Source organism: Aquarana catesbeiana, linkage group LG08 (genome assembly GCF_042186555.1).
Source record: "Aquarana catesbeiana isolate 2022-GZ linkage group LG08, ASM4218655v1, whole genome shotgun sequence".
Taxonomy (NCBI): Eukaryota; Metazoa; Chordata; class Amphibia; order Anura; family Ranidae; genus Aquarana; species Aquarana catesbeiana.
In genome coordinates this window covers 279,328,766-279,346,142 of record NC_133331.1, presented here as the reverse complement: position 1 = coordinate 279,346,142, position 17,377 = coordinate 279,328,766, and the positions used below count along the sequence as shown (strand labels likewise).

At 43.1% G+C, this 17,377-nt stretch overlaps 1 protein-coding gene across 5 annotated transcripts in view; it reads left to right on the top strand.

The window, feature by feature from the left end:
* The first annotated feature begins 1,259 nt into the window (after nucleotides 1–1,259).
* The window catches only part of LOC141104501 (uncharacterized), a 37,566-nt gene continuing 21,448 nt past the window's right edge, over nucleotides 1,260–17,377 (top strand). For 2 of the 5 annotated variants that reach the window (XM_073594059.1, XM_073594060.1), the window contains exons 1-9: nucleotides 1,261–1,485; nucleotides 4,128–4,208; nucleotides 4,328–4,425; nucleotides 4,538–4,649; nucleotides 6,513–6,608; nucleotides 11,605–12,699; nucleotides 16,221–16,318; nucleotides 16,408–16,492; nucleotides 16,785–16,886. In XM_073594059.1, coding sequence (XP_073450160.1) covers nucleotides 4,175–4,208; nucleotides 4,328–4,425; nucleotides 4,538–4,649; nucleotides 6,513–6,608; nucleotides 11,605–12,699; nucleotides 16,221–16,318; nucleotides 16,408–16,492; nucleotides 16,785–16,886 — 1,720 coding nt within the window. In that variant the 5' untranslated portion in view covers nucleotides 1,261–1,485; nucleotides 4,128–4,174. Of the gene's footprint in view, nucleotides 1,486–4,127; nucleotides 4,209–4,327; nucleotides 4,426–4,537; nucleotides 4,650–6,512; nucleotides 6,609–11,604; nucleotides 12,700–16,220; nucleotides 16,319–16,407; nucleotides 16,493–16,784; nucleotides 16,887–17,377 lie in introns of all 5 variants that reach the window. The other 3 variants (XM_073594061.1, XM_073594063.1, XM_073594064.1) reach the window with 3 other exon arrangements.

Below are 17,377 nucleotides of genomic sequence, written 5' to 3'. Positions count from 1 at the left end.
GGGGCAGTGTAGTGGACAGGTGGGGGCAGTGTAGTGGACAGGTGGGGGCAGTGTAGTGGTCAGGTGGGTTAGTGTAGTGGACAGGTGGGGGCAGTGTAGTGGACAGGTAGGGGCAGTGTAGTGGACAGGTGGGGGCAGTGTAGTGGTCAGGTGGGTTAGTGTAGTGGACAGGTGGGGGCAGTGTAGTGGACAGGTGGGGGCAGTGTAGTGGACAGGTGGGGGCAGTGCAGTGGTCAGGTGGGTTAGTGTAGTGGACAGGTGGGGGCAGTGTAGTGGACAGGTGGGGGCAGTGTAGTGGACAGGTGGGGGCAGTGTAGTGGACAGGTGGAGGCAGTGTAGTGGACAGGTAGCTCGGTGTATGTCCAATGATTACTCCAGATCCCTCAGGTCATTTGTATTCCTTTTGTAGTGTAAAGTATAGGGTTTTTTCTTCTATGCAACTTTATTGCTTTAGAAATAAAGAGCATTTGTTTCATGTACTTTAGCCTGACATTGAAAGAACAATTACACTTTTTGAAACTAAGTGGCCGCCTGTAACTGCAATGTTGAGCTCACATACATGAAACAAATGCTTTTTCTATCTAAGGCACTAAGTAGTATATAAACCTTGCTCCACTCTCAAGCAGGGCCACCCGCAGACTGTCAGTGACATTTCTTAAATAGGTAAGGGGCAGGGCCACCTGGTGATGTCACACGGTGGCACCACCCCCCTGTGACATCACCGACTGGTGCATGCTGGGGGGGCTGTCCCTGAATGGCAGTTTGGAAATGTGGTCACCCTATTTCCCGATCTCGGGACAATGTCTCACTGCCTGTGATTAGAGCAGTGCAGTGCCGACTTCCAGGGCAGACTCTGCACATGGGGTGTGCTCATCCTTAGTTGCAATAATTCTACACATCGGAGGAATTGCAGGAAGATGATGATGTGTGGAGGTGACATGAGCCCCCATCCAGAACACACACAGTGCTGGGACCCCCTTCTCTCATAATAAGATTACCACCTCCTCCTCACTGACTGGACAAAGAGACACACACTCTGCAGAAAGATCCATACAATACTAGCTAGCTTCTTGAAGGCTACAACAAAATGGCCGCCCCCCCCCCCCCCAGCATTGAGCGCGGCTTCCGAAAAACAAAATATGTCATAGATTGTTGGAGAATTACTAGGACTCAAAATAATACGTAGCCTCCTTCATGGAAATGTAAAGTAATTATACAAGAAATAGGCGGGGAGATTTGGCCTCTAGCGGCCAGTCTGCGCGCAGTCGCTCGGTGGGCGGGGCCGCTTTACTGAGGGGCGGTCGGTTGGAATGGTTGATTTTCCTCAGCGCGCTCCCTGGCTGACTAGATGTGCCTGGTTGCTATAGAAACGTGCGCGCGCAGACAGGAGAAAGGTCTGCCGACATTTTTGTGGAAAGGCCTTTAAGAGGTGGCAGTGGCACGTCACAGGGGCATTTTACTTCCAGCAGATGTGTGGAGGGGGAGGTAAATAATGACTTCTTATTATGAGAGAAGGGGGTGTCAGCACTCTGTATGGACTGGATGGGGCATTACTGAGGGAGGGGGGATGATGGGGATTGTATTCCTCGAAAAGCTACGTAAGTCCATACCTAATACAAATACATTCTGGCAGCAGAGGAGTTGTAGCACACAGGTCTATAGGGGCCTGCCCTGAATTATGGGTGTCTTCAGAGGTGCAGCTTCACAAGGTAATGGGATTGGGGGAGCAATCATAGCAACACATGGGCAAGGAACGAGCAATGGCGGCGATACATGGGAAATTGTCAAAGGTGGTGAGATGTGGGCAAAAAAATGTCAGGGGTGATAAAACATGGAGGAGGAACTGGCAATGGTAGTAATACACGGGCAAGGATCTGTCAGTGGTAGTAAGACATGGGGTAGGAACTGGCAATACATGAGCAGGGAACTGACAATGGTGGTAATTTATGGGCAGGAGCTGGCAATGATAGTAATACATGGGTAAGGAGCTGGCAATGATAGTAATACATGGGTAAGGAGCTGGCAATGATAGTAATACATGGGTAAGGAGCTGGCAATGATAGTAATACATGGGTAAGGAGCTGGCAATGATAGTAATACATGGGCAAGGAACTGGCAGTGGTGGTAATACATGGGCAAAGAAACTGGAAATGGTGGTAATACATGGGATAGGAACTGGTAATGGTAGTAATACATGGGCAAGGAACTGGCAATGGTGGTAATACACGGGCAAGGAGCAGGCAATGGTGGTAATACATGGGCTAGGAACTGGTAATGGTGGTAATACATGGGCTAGGAACTGGTAATGGTGGTAATACATGGGCAAGGAACTGGCAATGGTGGTAATATGTGGGTAAGGCACTAGCAGTGGTGGTAATACATGGGCAAGGAACTGGCAGTGGTGGTAATACATGGGCAAGGAACTGGCAGTGGTGGTAATAAATGGACAAGGAACCCGCAGTTGTTTCTGATCACTGCCAATGTTTGAATGAAATTAGTTCTCACAGTAGAAGTCAATGGGACACTATTGTGGCTCCGACATAGCACCGTGCTTTAGGCTAGGTTCACACTGCTGCGAATTCTATTGCGAATTTGAGCCGTTGCGATCGCTCAAATTCGCAAGTCATTTAAATTACATAGATTAACATTAGTGCCGTTCACATCGACGCGTTGCGAATATAACCTGCGTGAAAAAAAGGTCCTGTGCGAGTTTACTGCGTTGCGTTGCGAATTTAGTCTCCATAGACATCAATGTAAATCGTTCTTGAATCGCATTGATGGTTCACATATGTGCGAATTCCACCACACTACTCTCCACAAAAACCAGGAAGTACACAGGAAGTTAAGACCCTTTTTTTTTTTACATTATGATTCCATTGGCTAGACTATCAATCGCAGCTATATCCAACTCCTGAAATTCGCGGTAAAATCGCGGTAAATTCGCGGTAAATTCACGGTAAAATCGCGGTAAATTCGCACTGCAGCAGTGTGAACCTAGCCGTATACTATGGGTTATCTGGAATAATTTATGCTGTAGATCGGGGAGGGGGGGGGGTTAATCTTAAATTTGAGAAAAGCTGAAGGCCAGAGTAAGGCTGGCCATAGATAGAAGGGGCTATCATAGCGGGCTGATCGAAAATAAAGAAAACTACCATATTCCCCCATCCACACAAATAAGGTAAAGACATGCTGGTAGGTTAATTGGATCCTGTCTAAATTGTCCCTAGTATGTATGAATGTGAGTTAGGGACCTTAGATTGTAAGCTCCTTGAGGGTAGGGACTGATGTGAATGTACAATGTATATGTAAAGCGCTGCGTAAATTGACGGCGCTATATAAGTACCTGAAATAAATAAATAAATAAGGTGAATGGAGCCCCTCCGCTGTGAGAATACCCTGATCAGGGCTTCATCAGCTGATTGAATGAATGTTCTCCAACAGTCCTGTTTAACAGAAGTTGATCATTAGAATGACTTCTCTCAAGTGAAAACAGCCATAGAAGAATCAAAATGTTTCCAGTTCAGTGGGAATTTTTTTATAAATCTTAAAACTTGGGCCAAGAAACTAAAATACTTCACAAGGAATGAAAAAGGAGTTGAAAACTGGCATCCTATGGTGTCTGCATGTCAGCAATATTGTTATCTTTTATAGGGAGTTCAGGAGAGAAAATTCCCTCCTAGGTAACGGTGTGTAGAGAAATACAATTCACACCATACAGTTTGACTGCATAGTTCAGCCTTTCTAAACCTTTTCAACACAGAGGAACCCTGGAAATAACTTTCCGGTCTCAAGGAAGCCCTGCTGAAAATATCTATCTGTCTGTCTGTCTGTCTGTCTGTCTGTCTGTCTGTCTGTCTGTCTATCTACTCATGATACATTAGTGTGATGGTCAGTGGGAAGAATGTTCCTTACACTTGTGGTCATTGGGAATAATTACCCCCTTACACATGCTTAAAAGATCAATGGTGTCTGTGGGAACTTATCTGAGAGGCCAAAATTGCTCAAGGATCCCCTAGAAACCTCTGGAGGATCCCTAGTTGAGGGACCCTGGTCTAGGTGTTTTTATGCGTTTCCTGTTTTACATTTTTTTTATGGTGTTTTTTTTTTTTTTTTTTTTTTATTGCAAGCGGAGTGGGACTATATAGAAGGACACATGGATATGTAGAAGGACATCATGATGGAGATCTGGCCGCCTCTCTCATCACCGGGTAAGAGGAGACTTTCATATCTTGTAAAAAAGAGTATTGAGGATCCACCTAGATACACACATCCTCTGATATAAAGACATAGAAACAATGTATTCAGTCTGTGTGTGTGTTTCCTACAGATGGATCCAGTAATGGGAACCCACCAGAGAGATGTCCCCGTCCTCTGTATTCCCAGGACTCCACACAGGAACATCAGGAGATCCCTCAGGAGGATCAGGTAAATGGGACTTAATTGTTGTCGTTAGTTTTTGTTTTCTTATTAAAAAAAAAGATATTGATCTGTCTTATCGCAAATCGGACCTTGTTAAAAGTAGACCGCATTTATCTAGGGTGAAGACCTTTTTGTAGTAAAAGTTGAAGTAAAAGAAGAATCAGGAGAGCTGTATGTGGGAGGTGATGAGCCATGTAAGGAAGAGGAAATTTCCCCAGGGACCAGCACAGGTGAGCAATAAACACTAAATACTGTAACAAAGGACATTGAAGAACATGCTCTGCATTCTCTAGTCTCTCATACATATGTGAAAAAGGGGTTTCACTCTATTATTCCCAGACACCAGAGTGATCAAGAAAAACAAGGGAAAAATTTGAGAAGATTAAAGCTTAACTCCGGCTTTGTTTACACTTTACATTTGGGCCAAGCTGATGATGTCACAACCTCTGACTCGGCCAATCAGAAGAAGCTTTGTATTCATTGCTGGAATACATCGCTTCCTATGAATAGCGGCTGAGCACCATCCAGATAGACTCTAGTGTGTTCTGGGTACGGGACAGGAAGGTCTTGGCTCAAACCTGAAACACATCCGCAAATACCGCACATCCAGCGCCCTCACATGTTAGTGAGGTATATATTTTATTGGGGCCATGTAAAGTGTACAAAAGCTGGAGTTCAGCTTTAACCACTTGCTGCCAAATCACATACTTGTACGTTATTGGCTTCAAGTGGTTGTACCGGGGTGATGCCTGCAGTTGCGGGCATCACCCTGCTACCGTTTTTTAGAACCGACAGTCAGCTTTCTTGTAATAACAACCGATGCGGCTAAGCAGCCATTTGGCGGTTATTACAGGCAGTGGAAGAGGACGTTCTCCCCCGTCCTGTCACCTTCCACGGCTCGCCTGGGCTCTCCCGTCCCACCGGGAGATCTGAGTCACCAGCCGGGACATGCGATGGCTGGCCGGAGACCCGAACATTTGATCGGGTCTCGGATGTAGTAACCCGGAAGTGTCGTCACAACGTCCCTTCCGGTTTACTCGGCAACCAATGACAGCATTTTAAAAAAATGCAAAGTATTCAAAAACGCTGATCTTGGTGGTAGTGAACCACAAAAAGAAAAAATTGGGCCAGTGTAGGTAATGTCATATAATTCTGTTCACATTCTAGCACATTATCACAGACTTACCTTAAAACGAAGTCCTCCAGCAGTTAGCTGTCACCACTGACAAGGCTTCCATTTTTACCTGATCTTCATTCCAGGTTCGTGGGCTTCAGCCATTTGAATGGCTGAACCACGATGACGTCACACGCAGGTGTCACAACCATGGCAGAGCATGCCGTCCTTAGAGAGCAGTGTGCATGTGACGGTGACATCACTGGCTGCTACTAAGGGAAGTATCTCCTAAACAGTGCACATTTAGGAGATGTTTATTGTACCTATAGGTAAGCGCCATTATAGGCTTATCTGTGGGTATAAATAAGCTCAGAGAATGTTTTTAAGAAAAAGCAGTCTCTCCAGAGATCAGCCTAGGTGGGTTATAAACAGTGATGAGCTCAGTTGTGTTTAGACACAAATCCAAACTCACCTGAGCTATCCCACCGAGAAGCTGTCAAAGCTTACAGCCAATCATAGGCAGCAGAGACATTCTTCACCCCACAGCTGCACATTTACATGCCCCTTGCATACATACGGCTGTGGGGTGGGGAATGCCTTTGCCACCTATCATTGGCTGTTGACTTTGACAGCTTCTTGGCAGGATAGCTCATTAGGGTTTGGACTCCGAACACACCTGAGCTCATCCCGAGTAATAAACACTAAATCCAGAGAAGACTCCCAGATTCTCCTTGTTCAGTCACTACAACAATCTCTTCTTCTCCCCCCTCCTTTGTCAGTAGACAGTAATGGGGAGACAGTATGTGCCCAGTGGGGGAGTCAGGAGACATCAGCCTCTATTAGACTCCGGCTCTCCTCCTCACATCATATCATTGTGTGTTACCAGCCAAGAGACGTGACCAGTCTCCCCCCACACACACTCTCTGGGGTCTCTCATACATCTCAGTACGGGGGGCTTCACTCTCATCTCTGTTCACAGACCCCGGAGATACTCAAAGAGATGTCAAAATTTCAGAGGAGGAAGAAGGACATATGAGGATTAAAGAGGAGGAATCTCCTATAGACATCAGCACAGGTGAGGCATAAGCCCTAAATACAGAAAGTGTCAGCCAGCTTACTGCAGTACATTTACTGATGCAGGTCGGCTCATACAAGCCCAATCCCGTACAGTACCTATACGTCACGGTGTTCTGGGTCCACTTATATATGCACCTACGGTCCCGGAAGACTGTGTTGTCATTTGCTGCAGCACAAGCAAATCAGTGGGTCCCGGCCAGCGTTGAGCGAATGACAGAAGAGAGCCCTTTATTGGTAAACAACGCAGAGCTTTTTACAGACAGCAACAATGTGCTGTTTGTTTCTCCCTGCTAAGCAGGGAGTAAGCAGATTGCTTAGTAAAAGCAGCTCACAGTACACATATTACACATTGTTAGGCACACATTTAACCACTAGATGTTAACTTCTTTCCAGCCAGTGTCATTACCACAGTGACAGTGCATATTATCAGCACTGATCACTGTATTAGCATCACTGGTGATGTCAGTGGCAGTTAGTCAGTTCCCCTCAGTGTCAGATTGTCCGCCACACTACTGCAGTCCCCTTATAAGTTGCTGATCACCGCCATTACCAGTATAACAGAAGAAAAAGATAAAAATTCCAATATGTGTGTGTGTATGTGTGTGTGTATATATATATATATATATATATATATATATATATATATATATATATATATATATATATATATATATATATATATATATATATATAATTTTAGTATCTCACAAAAGTGAGTACACCCCTCACATTTTTGTAATTATTTTATTCTATCTTTTCATGTGACAACACTGAAGAAATTACACTTTGCTACAATGTAAAGTAGTGAGTGTACAGCTTGTATAACAGTGTAAATTTGCTGTCCCCTCAAAATAACTCAACACACAGACATTAATGTCTAAACCGCTGGCAACAAAAGTGAGTACACCCCTAAGTGAAAATGTCCAAATTGAGCCCAAAGTGTCAATATTTTGTGTAGCCACCATTCACTTCTGCGCGCAAACACGGAGGGATGGGGTGCTTTCATTTTTTTTTTTTTTTTTACACTGTCCCTTTAAAAAAAAAAAAAATTCTGATCACTTTTATTGCTGTCAGAAGGAATGTAAACATCCCTTGTGACAGTAATAGGCACTCTTTATGGAGGAATCTCCTTTGCACTTAAAAGCATTAAAAACGCCAAGTTTGGCTGTTTTTAAAGCTGACATTTTTTTTAATTTGGCGCCTTTAAGTCTTCAGCAAACCGGAAGTGGCAGTGCAAGATCTCTAAAATCCAGCAGCTCCGTGATGTCGTCATGGAGGAGTGGAAGAGGACTCCAGTGGCAACCTGTGAAGCTCTGGGGTGAACTCCATGCCCAAGAGGGTTAAGGCAGTGCTGGAAAATAATGGTGGCCACACAAAATATTGACACTTTGGGCTCAATTTGGACATTTTCACTTAGGGGTGTACTCACTTTTGCTGCCAGCGGTTTAGACATTAATGGCTGTGTGTTGAGTTATTTTGAGGGGACAGTAAATTTACATTGTTATACAAGCTGTACACTCACTACTTTACATTGTAGCAAAGTGCCATTTCTTCAGTGTTGTCACATGAAAAAGTATAATAAAATATTTACAAAAATGTGAGAGGTGTACTCACTTTTGTGGGATACTGTATGTGTGTGGTTTGTGTTTAAGTTTTTTTTTTTTTCCCTTTCATTACATTTTTATTGAAAAGTTTTAAGAAATACAGTGTGTAACTGTGATCAGATACATACAGATAGAAGTAATTATTAAAAAAAAAAAATTATAGCAGAAAGTAATATCTTTTTTTTTTTTTTATCAAACATTTTTGGTCTTTTTTTCATTTTGATTGAAAAAAAATAAACCCAGTGGTGATCAAAAACCTCCAAAAGAAAGCTCTATTTGTGTGAAAAAAAATTATGTAAAGTTAATTTGGGTACAGCATTGCATGACCGCACAAGTGCCAGTTAAAGTAGCACAGTGCTGAACAGCAAAAAATGCCCCGGTCATGAAGGGGGTAAAACCTTGCGGAGCTGAAGTGGGTAATGTGAATAACCTAGAATTAGGATCTACCTCATGTTAGTTTGTTTCTGGACTGCATACATATTCCCATTAGTTCAAAAGGGAAAAAAACCCTGAAATTCTCTTTAGAGTATTTTTTTATTTTTTCTGAAATTTTGCATTTCCTAGACCACGGGTCGGCAACCTACGGGCCGCACCCAGGCCCGCCACTGCTAAATGTCCAGTCCGTCAGTGCACATGATTAATTCACGTGCACCCGTCCCGTGGACTATTTAATCCTGGTCGGCTTTCTTGGGATAACAACCGATGCAGCTAAGAAGCCCCTCAGCTGTTATCCAAAGCTGCGGGAGTCGACGCAATTGGCTTCGATCGGGTCTTAGATCTAGTACCCGGAAACGATGTCATGACATCACTTCCGGTTTACTGAAGACTTAAAGGCGCCAAATTTTAAAAAATGTCAGCTTTAAAAACAGCCAAACTTGGCGTTTTTAATGCTTTTAAGTGCAAAGTAGATTCCTCCATAAAGAGTGCCTATTACTGTCACAAGGGATGTTTACATTCCTTCTGACAGCAATAAAAGTGATCAAAATTTTTTTTTTTAAAGGGACAGTGTAAAAAAAAAAAAAAAAAAAAAAAAATAATGAAAGCACCCCATCCCTCCGTGTTTGCGCGCAGAAGTGAACACATACATAAGTCACAATCACAAACATATTTCGTGTTCAAACCACACTTGTGAGGTATCCCCACAATCGTTAGAGCGAGAGCAATAATTCTAGCACTATAGACCTTCTCTGTAAACTCTAAACTGGTAACCTGTAGAAATTTTTAAAGCGTTGCCTATGGAGATTTTTAGGTACCATAGTTTGTCGCTATCCCACGAGTGTGCACAATTTTAAAGCATAACATGGGGGGGCTGTAAAATATGCAGGGGGGGCTGGGTAGGTGGGGGGCTGTGTGATATGCAGGGGGGGCTGTGTAATGTAAGGGAGTCCAGAATATTATCTTCATTTATTGGCAGGTCAATGCAACCCTGCATGCATTCACATACATTGAATCCGGCCCTTAAGTGGAAAAAGGTTGCTGATCCCGGCCCTAGACCTTTTGGGGTAGTATCAAGTGACATAAAATTGGAGCTACCACTATTTTATTTTCTAGGGCAGTGGTTCTCAACCCTGGCAGGACAGGTTTTGGGAATTTCTCTTATGCAGCGTACACACGATCGGAATTTCGACCCGCAAAAGACCGATGAGAGTTTTTCATCGCAAAATGCGACCGCGTGTATGCTCCATCGGTTTTTTGCTGGCCGAATTCCAGCCAGCAAAAGATTGAGAGCATGCTCTCAATTTTTCAGTTGGGAAAAGTTCCTATCCGAAAATGCGATCGTCTGTGTCAATTTTGATGCGCAAAATCCCTACGCATGCTCGGGAACAATTCGACGCATGCTCGGAAGCATTGAACTTAGTTTTGTCGGCTTGTCGTAGTGTTGTACGTCACCGCGTTCTTGACAGTCGTAATTTCAGCATACTTTTGCATGACCGTGTGTATGCAAGGCAAACTTGAGCGGAATCCCGTCGGAAAAGCAGTCATATCTTTTTTCGACGAGACGTCCGATCGTGTGTACGCGGCATTAGGCTGCTTTCACACTGGAGTGGGCGGGCATTGACGATAAAACGCTGCTAGTTTTAGCGGTACTTTACCGTCATTTTAGCGGGGCCTAAAGGATAACGGGTGGCACGGTGGTGTAGTGGGTAGCACTCTCGCCTAACAGTAAAAATGGTCCCTGGTTCGAATCCCAACCACGACACTACCTGCCTGGAGTTTGCATGTTCTCCCTGTGCCTGCGTGGGTTTGCTCCGGATACTCCGGTTTCCACCCACACTTCAAAGACATGCTGGTAGGTTAATTGGCTTCTGTCTAAAATTGTCCCCTAGTATATGAATGTGAGTTAGGTACCTTAGATTGTAAGCTCCTTGAGGGTAGGGACTGATGTGAATGTACGATGTATAAGTAAAGCACTGTGTAAATTGATGGCGCTATATAAGTACCTTTAAATAATAATAAAGGGTTAGATGCGCCCGTGTAGCGCTGCTGCCGAAGTGCTTTGCAGGCACTTCGGCAGCGGTGCCCACTTATTTCAATGGGCAGGGGTGGTGTATACACTACTCCTTCATTGCTCCAAAGATGCTGCTCGCAGGACTTTTTTTTTTTTTTTTTTTAACGTCCTGCCAGCGCAGCGCCCTAGTGTGAAAGCACTTGGGCTTTCTAACTGGGACTGCAGGGAGGTGTTTTTCAAGCGCTTTACAGGCGCTATTTTTAGCCCAAAAGCACCTGAAAAACGCCCCAGTGTGAAAGGAATCTTAGATAACGTAGCTGTCCACAATACTAAACCATTGACTGATTTAAAGAGGAAGTAAAGCTTCTGAAAAAAAAATACACCCTGCAAGACAAAGGCATAATGAACTAGTATGCATAGCATACTAGCTCATTGCCGCCATCTATCTTCCTGGGTATCGCGGCTCCTGCGCTGTGACTGGCCGGAGCCGCAATGACGTCACTCCCTCGCATGCACGCTGGTGCCACCACTAACGGCATGATCGCCGTTAGAGACGGCACACTCAGTGCGCCTGCGCCCGATGTCTACGGCGCATGCGCCATAGACATCGGTACCGCTATTTCTATTTTTTATTTCCTATTAGGTTTGGGAGATATTTCTTGCACCTGCAGGTAAGCTTTAATCTAGGCTTACCTGTAGGACCTGTGCAAGATGAAGGAAAACCTGCAAACATGGCCTGTTGGGGGTACTTGAGGGCAGGGTTGAGAACCACTGCTCTAGGGCATCTGCTTTCAGAAAATATATAATATTTGGGGGTTTTATGTAATATTCAGGCCTAAAATATTAAACGTGCAAATAAATGCAAAAAATGGCTCTGGTAGCATAAATGATTTACCTTCTTCCAGGTAGAAAACTCATACATTTTATATTTATCTCTGCAGATGATGACATAAAAGATGAGGCTGTGACAACTGATTCAACGGAAGACTACCCCATTACCCCAACTATGCTTTCAGTGTCTCACAGTGTAGATCTATTCTCTGATCCCTCCACTCACAGGGGAAGGTTTTCTGATCAACCTTGTGGCAGCCATCATTCAGATCGTAGAGAAAGCGAGATGTTCTCATGTCTTGAGTGTGGTGAATCCTTTTCACAGAAAGCAGACCTCATCTCACACCAGAGCGCTCACGCGAGAGATCAAAACTATTCATGTTCAGAGTGTGAAAAATGTTTTTCTCGGAAATCCAGTTTTATTCTACATAAAAAATCTCACAGCTTCGTGAAGCCTTCTTATTCGTGTTCCGAATGTGGGAGATGTTTTGCAAGAAAGTCAACTCTTACTACACACCAGAGGACTCACACAGGGGAGAAGCCGTTCTCCTGTTCCAAATGCGATAAAAGTTTTTCTACCAAATTGTCTCTTATCATACACGAGGAAGCCCATACAAGGAAGAAGACCTATGCATGTTCCAAATGTGGCAAATGTTTTTTCCAGAAGGAGCAACTTATTAACCACCAGAAATCTCACCCAGCCGAGAGGCCATATTCATGTTCAGAGTGTGGTAAATGTTTTACTGAAAAGGGCTATCTGATCTCACATCAGATGATTCACACGGGAGAGAAACCATTTTCATGTTCAGAGTGTGGGAAATGTTTTACATGGAGGACCAGTCTTATTGAACATAAGAAAGCTCACACGGGAGTGAAGCCACATTCCTGTTCGGAATGCGGTAAAGGTTTTACTCGGAGATCGAGTCTTGTTGAACACCAGAGAACTCACACAGAGACAAAGCCTTACTTTTGTTCAGATTGTGGGAAATCGTTTTCTCAGAAACAGCAACTCCTTCGACACCAGAGAATTCACACAGCCGAGAAGCCGTTCTTGTGTGTGAAATGTGGAAAGTCTTTTTCAGATAGAGACCACCTTCTCTCACATCTGATGGTTCATAAAGGAGAGAAGCTGTTTTCGTGCTCAGAATGTGGGAAATGTTTTACTCGGAGATCAAGCTTTATTGCACACCTTAGAACTCACCGAGGTGAGCAGCTGTATTAGAGTGTACCTACACCCAGGAACAAGAGATTCCATATACTGCAGCCTTCTTGTCCATAAATGTGGTGACTGCATTTGTTTTCCTTTTTTTTCCAGGCTTTTTATTTTCACCTGGTGGCCCTGCCAGCAGCAAATCTTCTGTCCTAGTGTGACAACATTCACTCACTGTACTGTATCTGTGAAAGAACAATGTTGTCACCTGACAGGAAGTATGTTAGGACTACAGGACACCTTGACTTCTTCTCATCTTCGTAACATAAAGGGAGGTGTTCTGTATTTCTGAAGTAACTGGGGCAAGGCGAAAGGGAAACAAAACCCCTGTTTTTAAAGCATACTGTTAGACAGGATAATTTGGTTGGTTGCAGGCTGGCTGGTAAGTTGAGCTGGAAATTTTCTTTGGTTTTGTTTGCCGTGCATCACCCACATAAAAGAGATAATCGTACACAGAAAGCCAGATCACAGTACAAATAAATGGCCACTGCCCCAACCTATAACTGGCCTTTGCAGCAAGAAGAACAACGAAGGGCAACGCATGTCAAACAAAACCAAAGAAGATTCCCAGCTCTATGTACTAACAAGTCTCCAATCAACCAAATTATGTCTAACAGTATACATTAAAAACAGGGGTTTAGTTTTCACACATTTGCAAATACATGCATCCACATAGAGAGCAAGGGTTCTTCTCTGCAGCATGCTGGCAGGAGATAGGCTTTTCTACTTAGGCTGTGACTGCTCTCTACAGAAAACAAACGGTAATGCCCTGTACACACGGTCGGACATTGATCGGACATTCCAACAACACAATCCCATGTTTTTTTTCTGATGGATGTTGGCTCAAACTTGTCTTGCATACACATGGTCGCACAAAGTTGTTGGAAAATCCGATCGTTCTGAACGCGGTGATGTAAAACACGTACGTCGGGACTACAAACGGGGCAGTAGCCAATAGCTTTCGTTTCTTAATTTATTCTGAGCATGCGTGGCACTTTGTGCGTCGGATTTGTGTACACACAATCGTAATTTCCGACAACGGATTTTGTTGTCGGAAAATTTTATAGCCTGCTCTCAAACTTTGTGTGTCGGAAATTCCAATAGAAAATGTGTGATGGAGCCTACACACGGTCGGAATTTCCGACAACAAGGTCCTATCACACATTTTCCATCGGAAAGTCCTATCGTGTGTACAGAGCATAAGACTTTGCACACCTTGTGTTTTGGTGAACTTGCAATGTATTTAGCTGATTTAAACTGGAGGCTTGATAGATTGGGCATTCAGGTGGAAAACACACTTCAACCCGTTCCCACCCAGCCAATAGCAGATTGATGGCCAAGCGTTGGCTCTCTCATCCTGACTGGACCTCATATGCCATCCTATCAGAAAGCTGCGATCGCAGGGCTGCGCAGCGGCGCAGTCTGTGCCAATGACCGATCAGAGTACTGGCTCGCTGACGGTACCATGTGACAGCCGCGATGAATCACAGCAGGTCACATGACAGTTGTAACCAATGGATGGCTTCCTTTCATGCTATCCATTGTGTACTTTGTGTTTCTAGCTGTAATTGGTCAATTTGATCACATGGTACAGACAGGACCATTATGTTTGCTATAAGCAAACCTAATGCATAAAAAAAAAAATCCTGGTCACTTTCCCAGAGTATTACAATGTTACTGTGGTATAATTAAGTTTAAAAAAAAAATAAACACAAATGTAATAAAAAAATAAAAATAAATAGAAAAAACAATTATAACATCTCTTTTTTTTTTTCTCCGTACTGTCACCAGTCTGTGTCCCTGATCACTGCCACACCAGTTCTATGATGACGCTGTACTGCACTGGTGACAGTATGTAAAAAAAAAATGTCAAATTTCTTTTGAAATTTTTCATTTATTTTTTTTTTTTCCCAAAAAATTACAACTTCAAAAAACCTGCCATGCCTCTTACTAAATACCTTGGACTGTCTACTTTCCAAAAAGGGGTAATTTGGGGAGTATTTCTACTGTCCTGACATTTTTGGGCCTCAAGAAATGAAATTGGCCGTCAGTACATCAGGATTGATTATTTCAGATATATACCATAATTTGTGGACTCTCTAACTTTCACACAGACTAAATAATATACACTGATTTGGGTTATTTTCACGAAATAAATTTAGTGGAATACATTTTGGGCTAAATTTATGAAGAACAATTATTTATTTGCAAAATTTTATAATAAAAAAAAAAAAAAAAACTTTTTTTTTTTTTTTAATTTGTAGTCTTGTTTTGTTTAGCAAAAAATAAAAAAACCCAGTGGTGATTAACTGCTTTTATTTCAGCACTGCATTGCTTTAACTGACAATTGCACGATCGTGCGACGTTGTACCCAAACAAGATTGATGTCCTTTTTTCCCACAAATAGAGATTTATTTTGGTGGTATTCAATCACCTCTGCAGTTTTTATTTTTTGCGCTATAAACAAAAAAAGAGCGACAATTTTGAAAAAAATGCATTATTTTTTTACTTTTTGCTATAATAAATATCCCCAAAAATATATTAAAAAAAACATATTTTTTTTCCTCAGTTTAGGCCGATATCTATTCTTCTACATATTTTTTGTTTAAAAAAAATCACAATAAGCGTATATTGATTGGTTTGCACAAAAGTTATAGCGTCTACAAAATAGGGGATAGTTTTATGGTATTTTTATTATTAATTTTTTTTTTTTTTACTAGTAATAGTGGCGATCAGCGATTTTTTTTTTTTTTTTTTTTTTTTTTTATCGGGACTGCGACATTATGGCGGACACATCAGACAATTTTGACACATTTTTGGGACCATTGGCATTTATACTGCGATCAATGCTATAAAAATGCATTGATTACTGTAAAAATGTCACTGGAAGTGAAGGGGTTAACACTAGGGGGCAATCAAGGGGTAATTGTGTTCCCTAGTGTGTGTTCTAACTGAAGGGGGGAGGGGACTGTGTAGGGGAGATGACAGATCGCTGTTCAGATGATCTGTCTTTTCTCCCCTCAGAGAACTGAAAACTGTGTGTTTACACACACAGATCCCAGTTCTCCGTGTACTACGAGTGATCGCTGGAGCCCGGCAGTGATCGTGTCTGCCGGGCACTCGCATCGGCTCCGTGGGCAAGCAGCGGGCGGTGGCCACAGGGCGAAGCGACGTTACATAACATCGTTTCGCCCAACCGTGCCATTCTGCCGCAGTACAACTGTAGCGGCTGGTCGGCAAGTGGTTAAATACCACCAAAAGAAAGCTCTATTTGTGTGAAAAAAAAAATTATAAACATATAATTTGGGCTCAGTGTTGCATGACCGTGCAATCGTCATTCAAAGTGCGACAGCGTGAAAATTGGCCTGGGCAGGAAGAGGGTAAAAGTGCCCGGTATTGAAGTGGTTGTAATAAAGAAATTTTTTTTTTTTTTTTTACTAAGAATTATGAAAAAAAAAGTGTTACAGATTTCCTATGCTTCGATAACACCTTGTTGGTTATGTGTGTTTCCTTTAGATAGAGCCACTTCCAAAAACACATTGGAGAGCTACTCCAGCCCTCATTATTCCAGGGATTTCACACAGGAACATCAAATGATCTCACAGGATGATCAGGTAATGGAATGTAGTTGGAAATAAGCTCTAGGTCCCAAGTTATTTTGCAGAAATATGACAATATTCTTATGGTTTTTTTGGTTCTTTAGGAAGAACGTCAGAGTACATTTAAAACCTATGTGAGAGGTGAGGAGTCATGTATGGAGGAGGAAGTTCTTCCAGAGATAAGCACAGGTAAGTAATAAACACTAAATCCAGAGAAGAGTCCCAGATTCTCCTTGTTAAGTCACTACAACAATCTCTTCTTCTCCCCCCTCCTCTGTCAGTAGACAGTAATGGGGAGACAGTATGTGCCCAGTGGGGGAGTCAGGAGACATCAGCCTCTATTAGACTCCGGCTCTCCTCCTCACATCATGTCATTGTGTGTTACCAGCCAAGAGACGTGACCAGTCTCCCCCCACACACACTCTCTGGGGTCTCTCATACATCTCAGTACAGGGGGCTTCACTCTCATCTTTATTCACAGACCCCGGAGACACCAGAGACACTCAGAGAGATGTCAAAGCTAAGGAGGAGGAAGTACATGTGAGAATTAAGGAAGACAAAATTCCTCCAGAGATCCACACAGGTAACAATAAGACATAAAAACTATTCACGCTTTCCTGGGATATTGAGCAGTTTATTTATTATAGGTACTTATATAGAGCTGTCAGTTTACGCAACACTTTACATATATATTATACATTCACATCAGTCCCTGCCCTTAAGGAACTTACAATCTAAGGTCCCTAACTCACATTCATGCATACATATACTATGGCCAATTTAGACAGGAGCCAATTAACCTACCAGCATGCTTTTGGAGTGTGGGAGGAAACCGGAGTACCCATTGGAAACCCACAGAGGCACTAAGTAGATAATGCAAACTCTGCTGGTAGTGTTGTGGCTGGGATTTCAAACTGGCAACCCTAGTGCTGCCAGGCAGAAGTGCTAACCACTTAGCCACTGTGCTGCCCAGTTTGACTTGGTTTAAATCTGGTGCAGTGCAGGATCTGCCAGCAAGAACAGAGGGCCTCCTTATTAAGCTGGTCCCATAAAAGTGGGTGCATCCCCAACTGG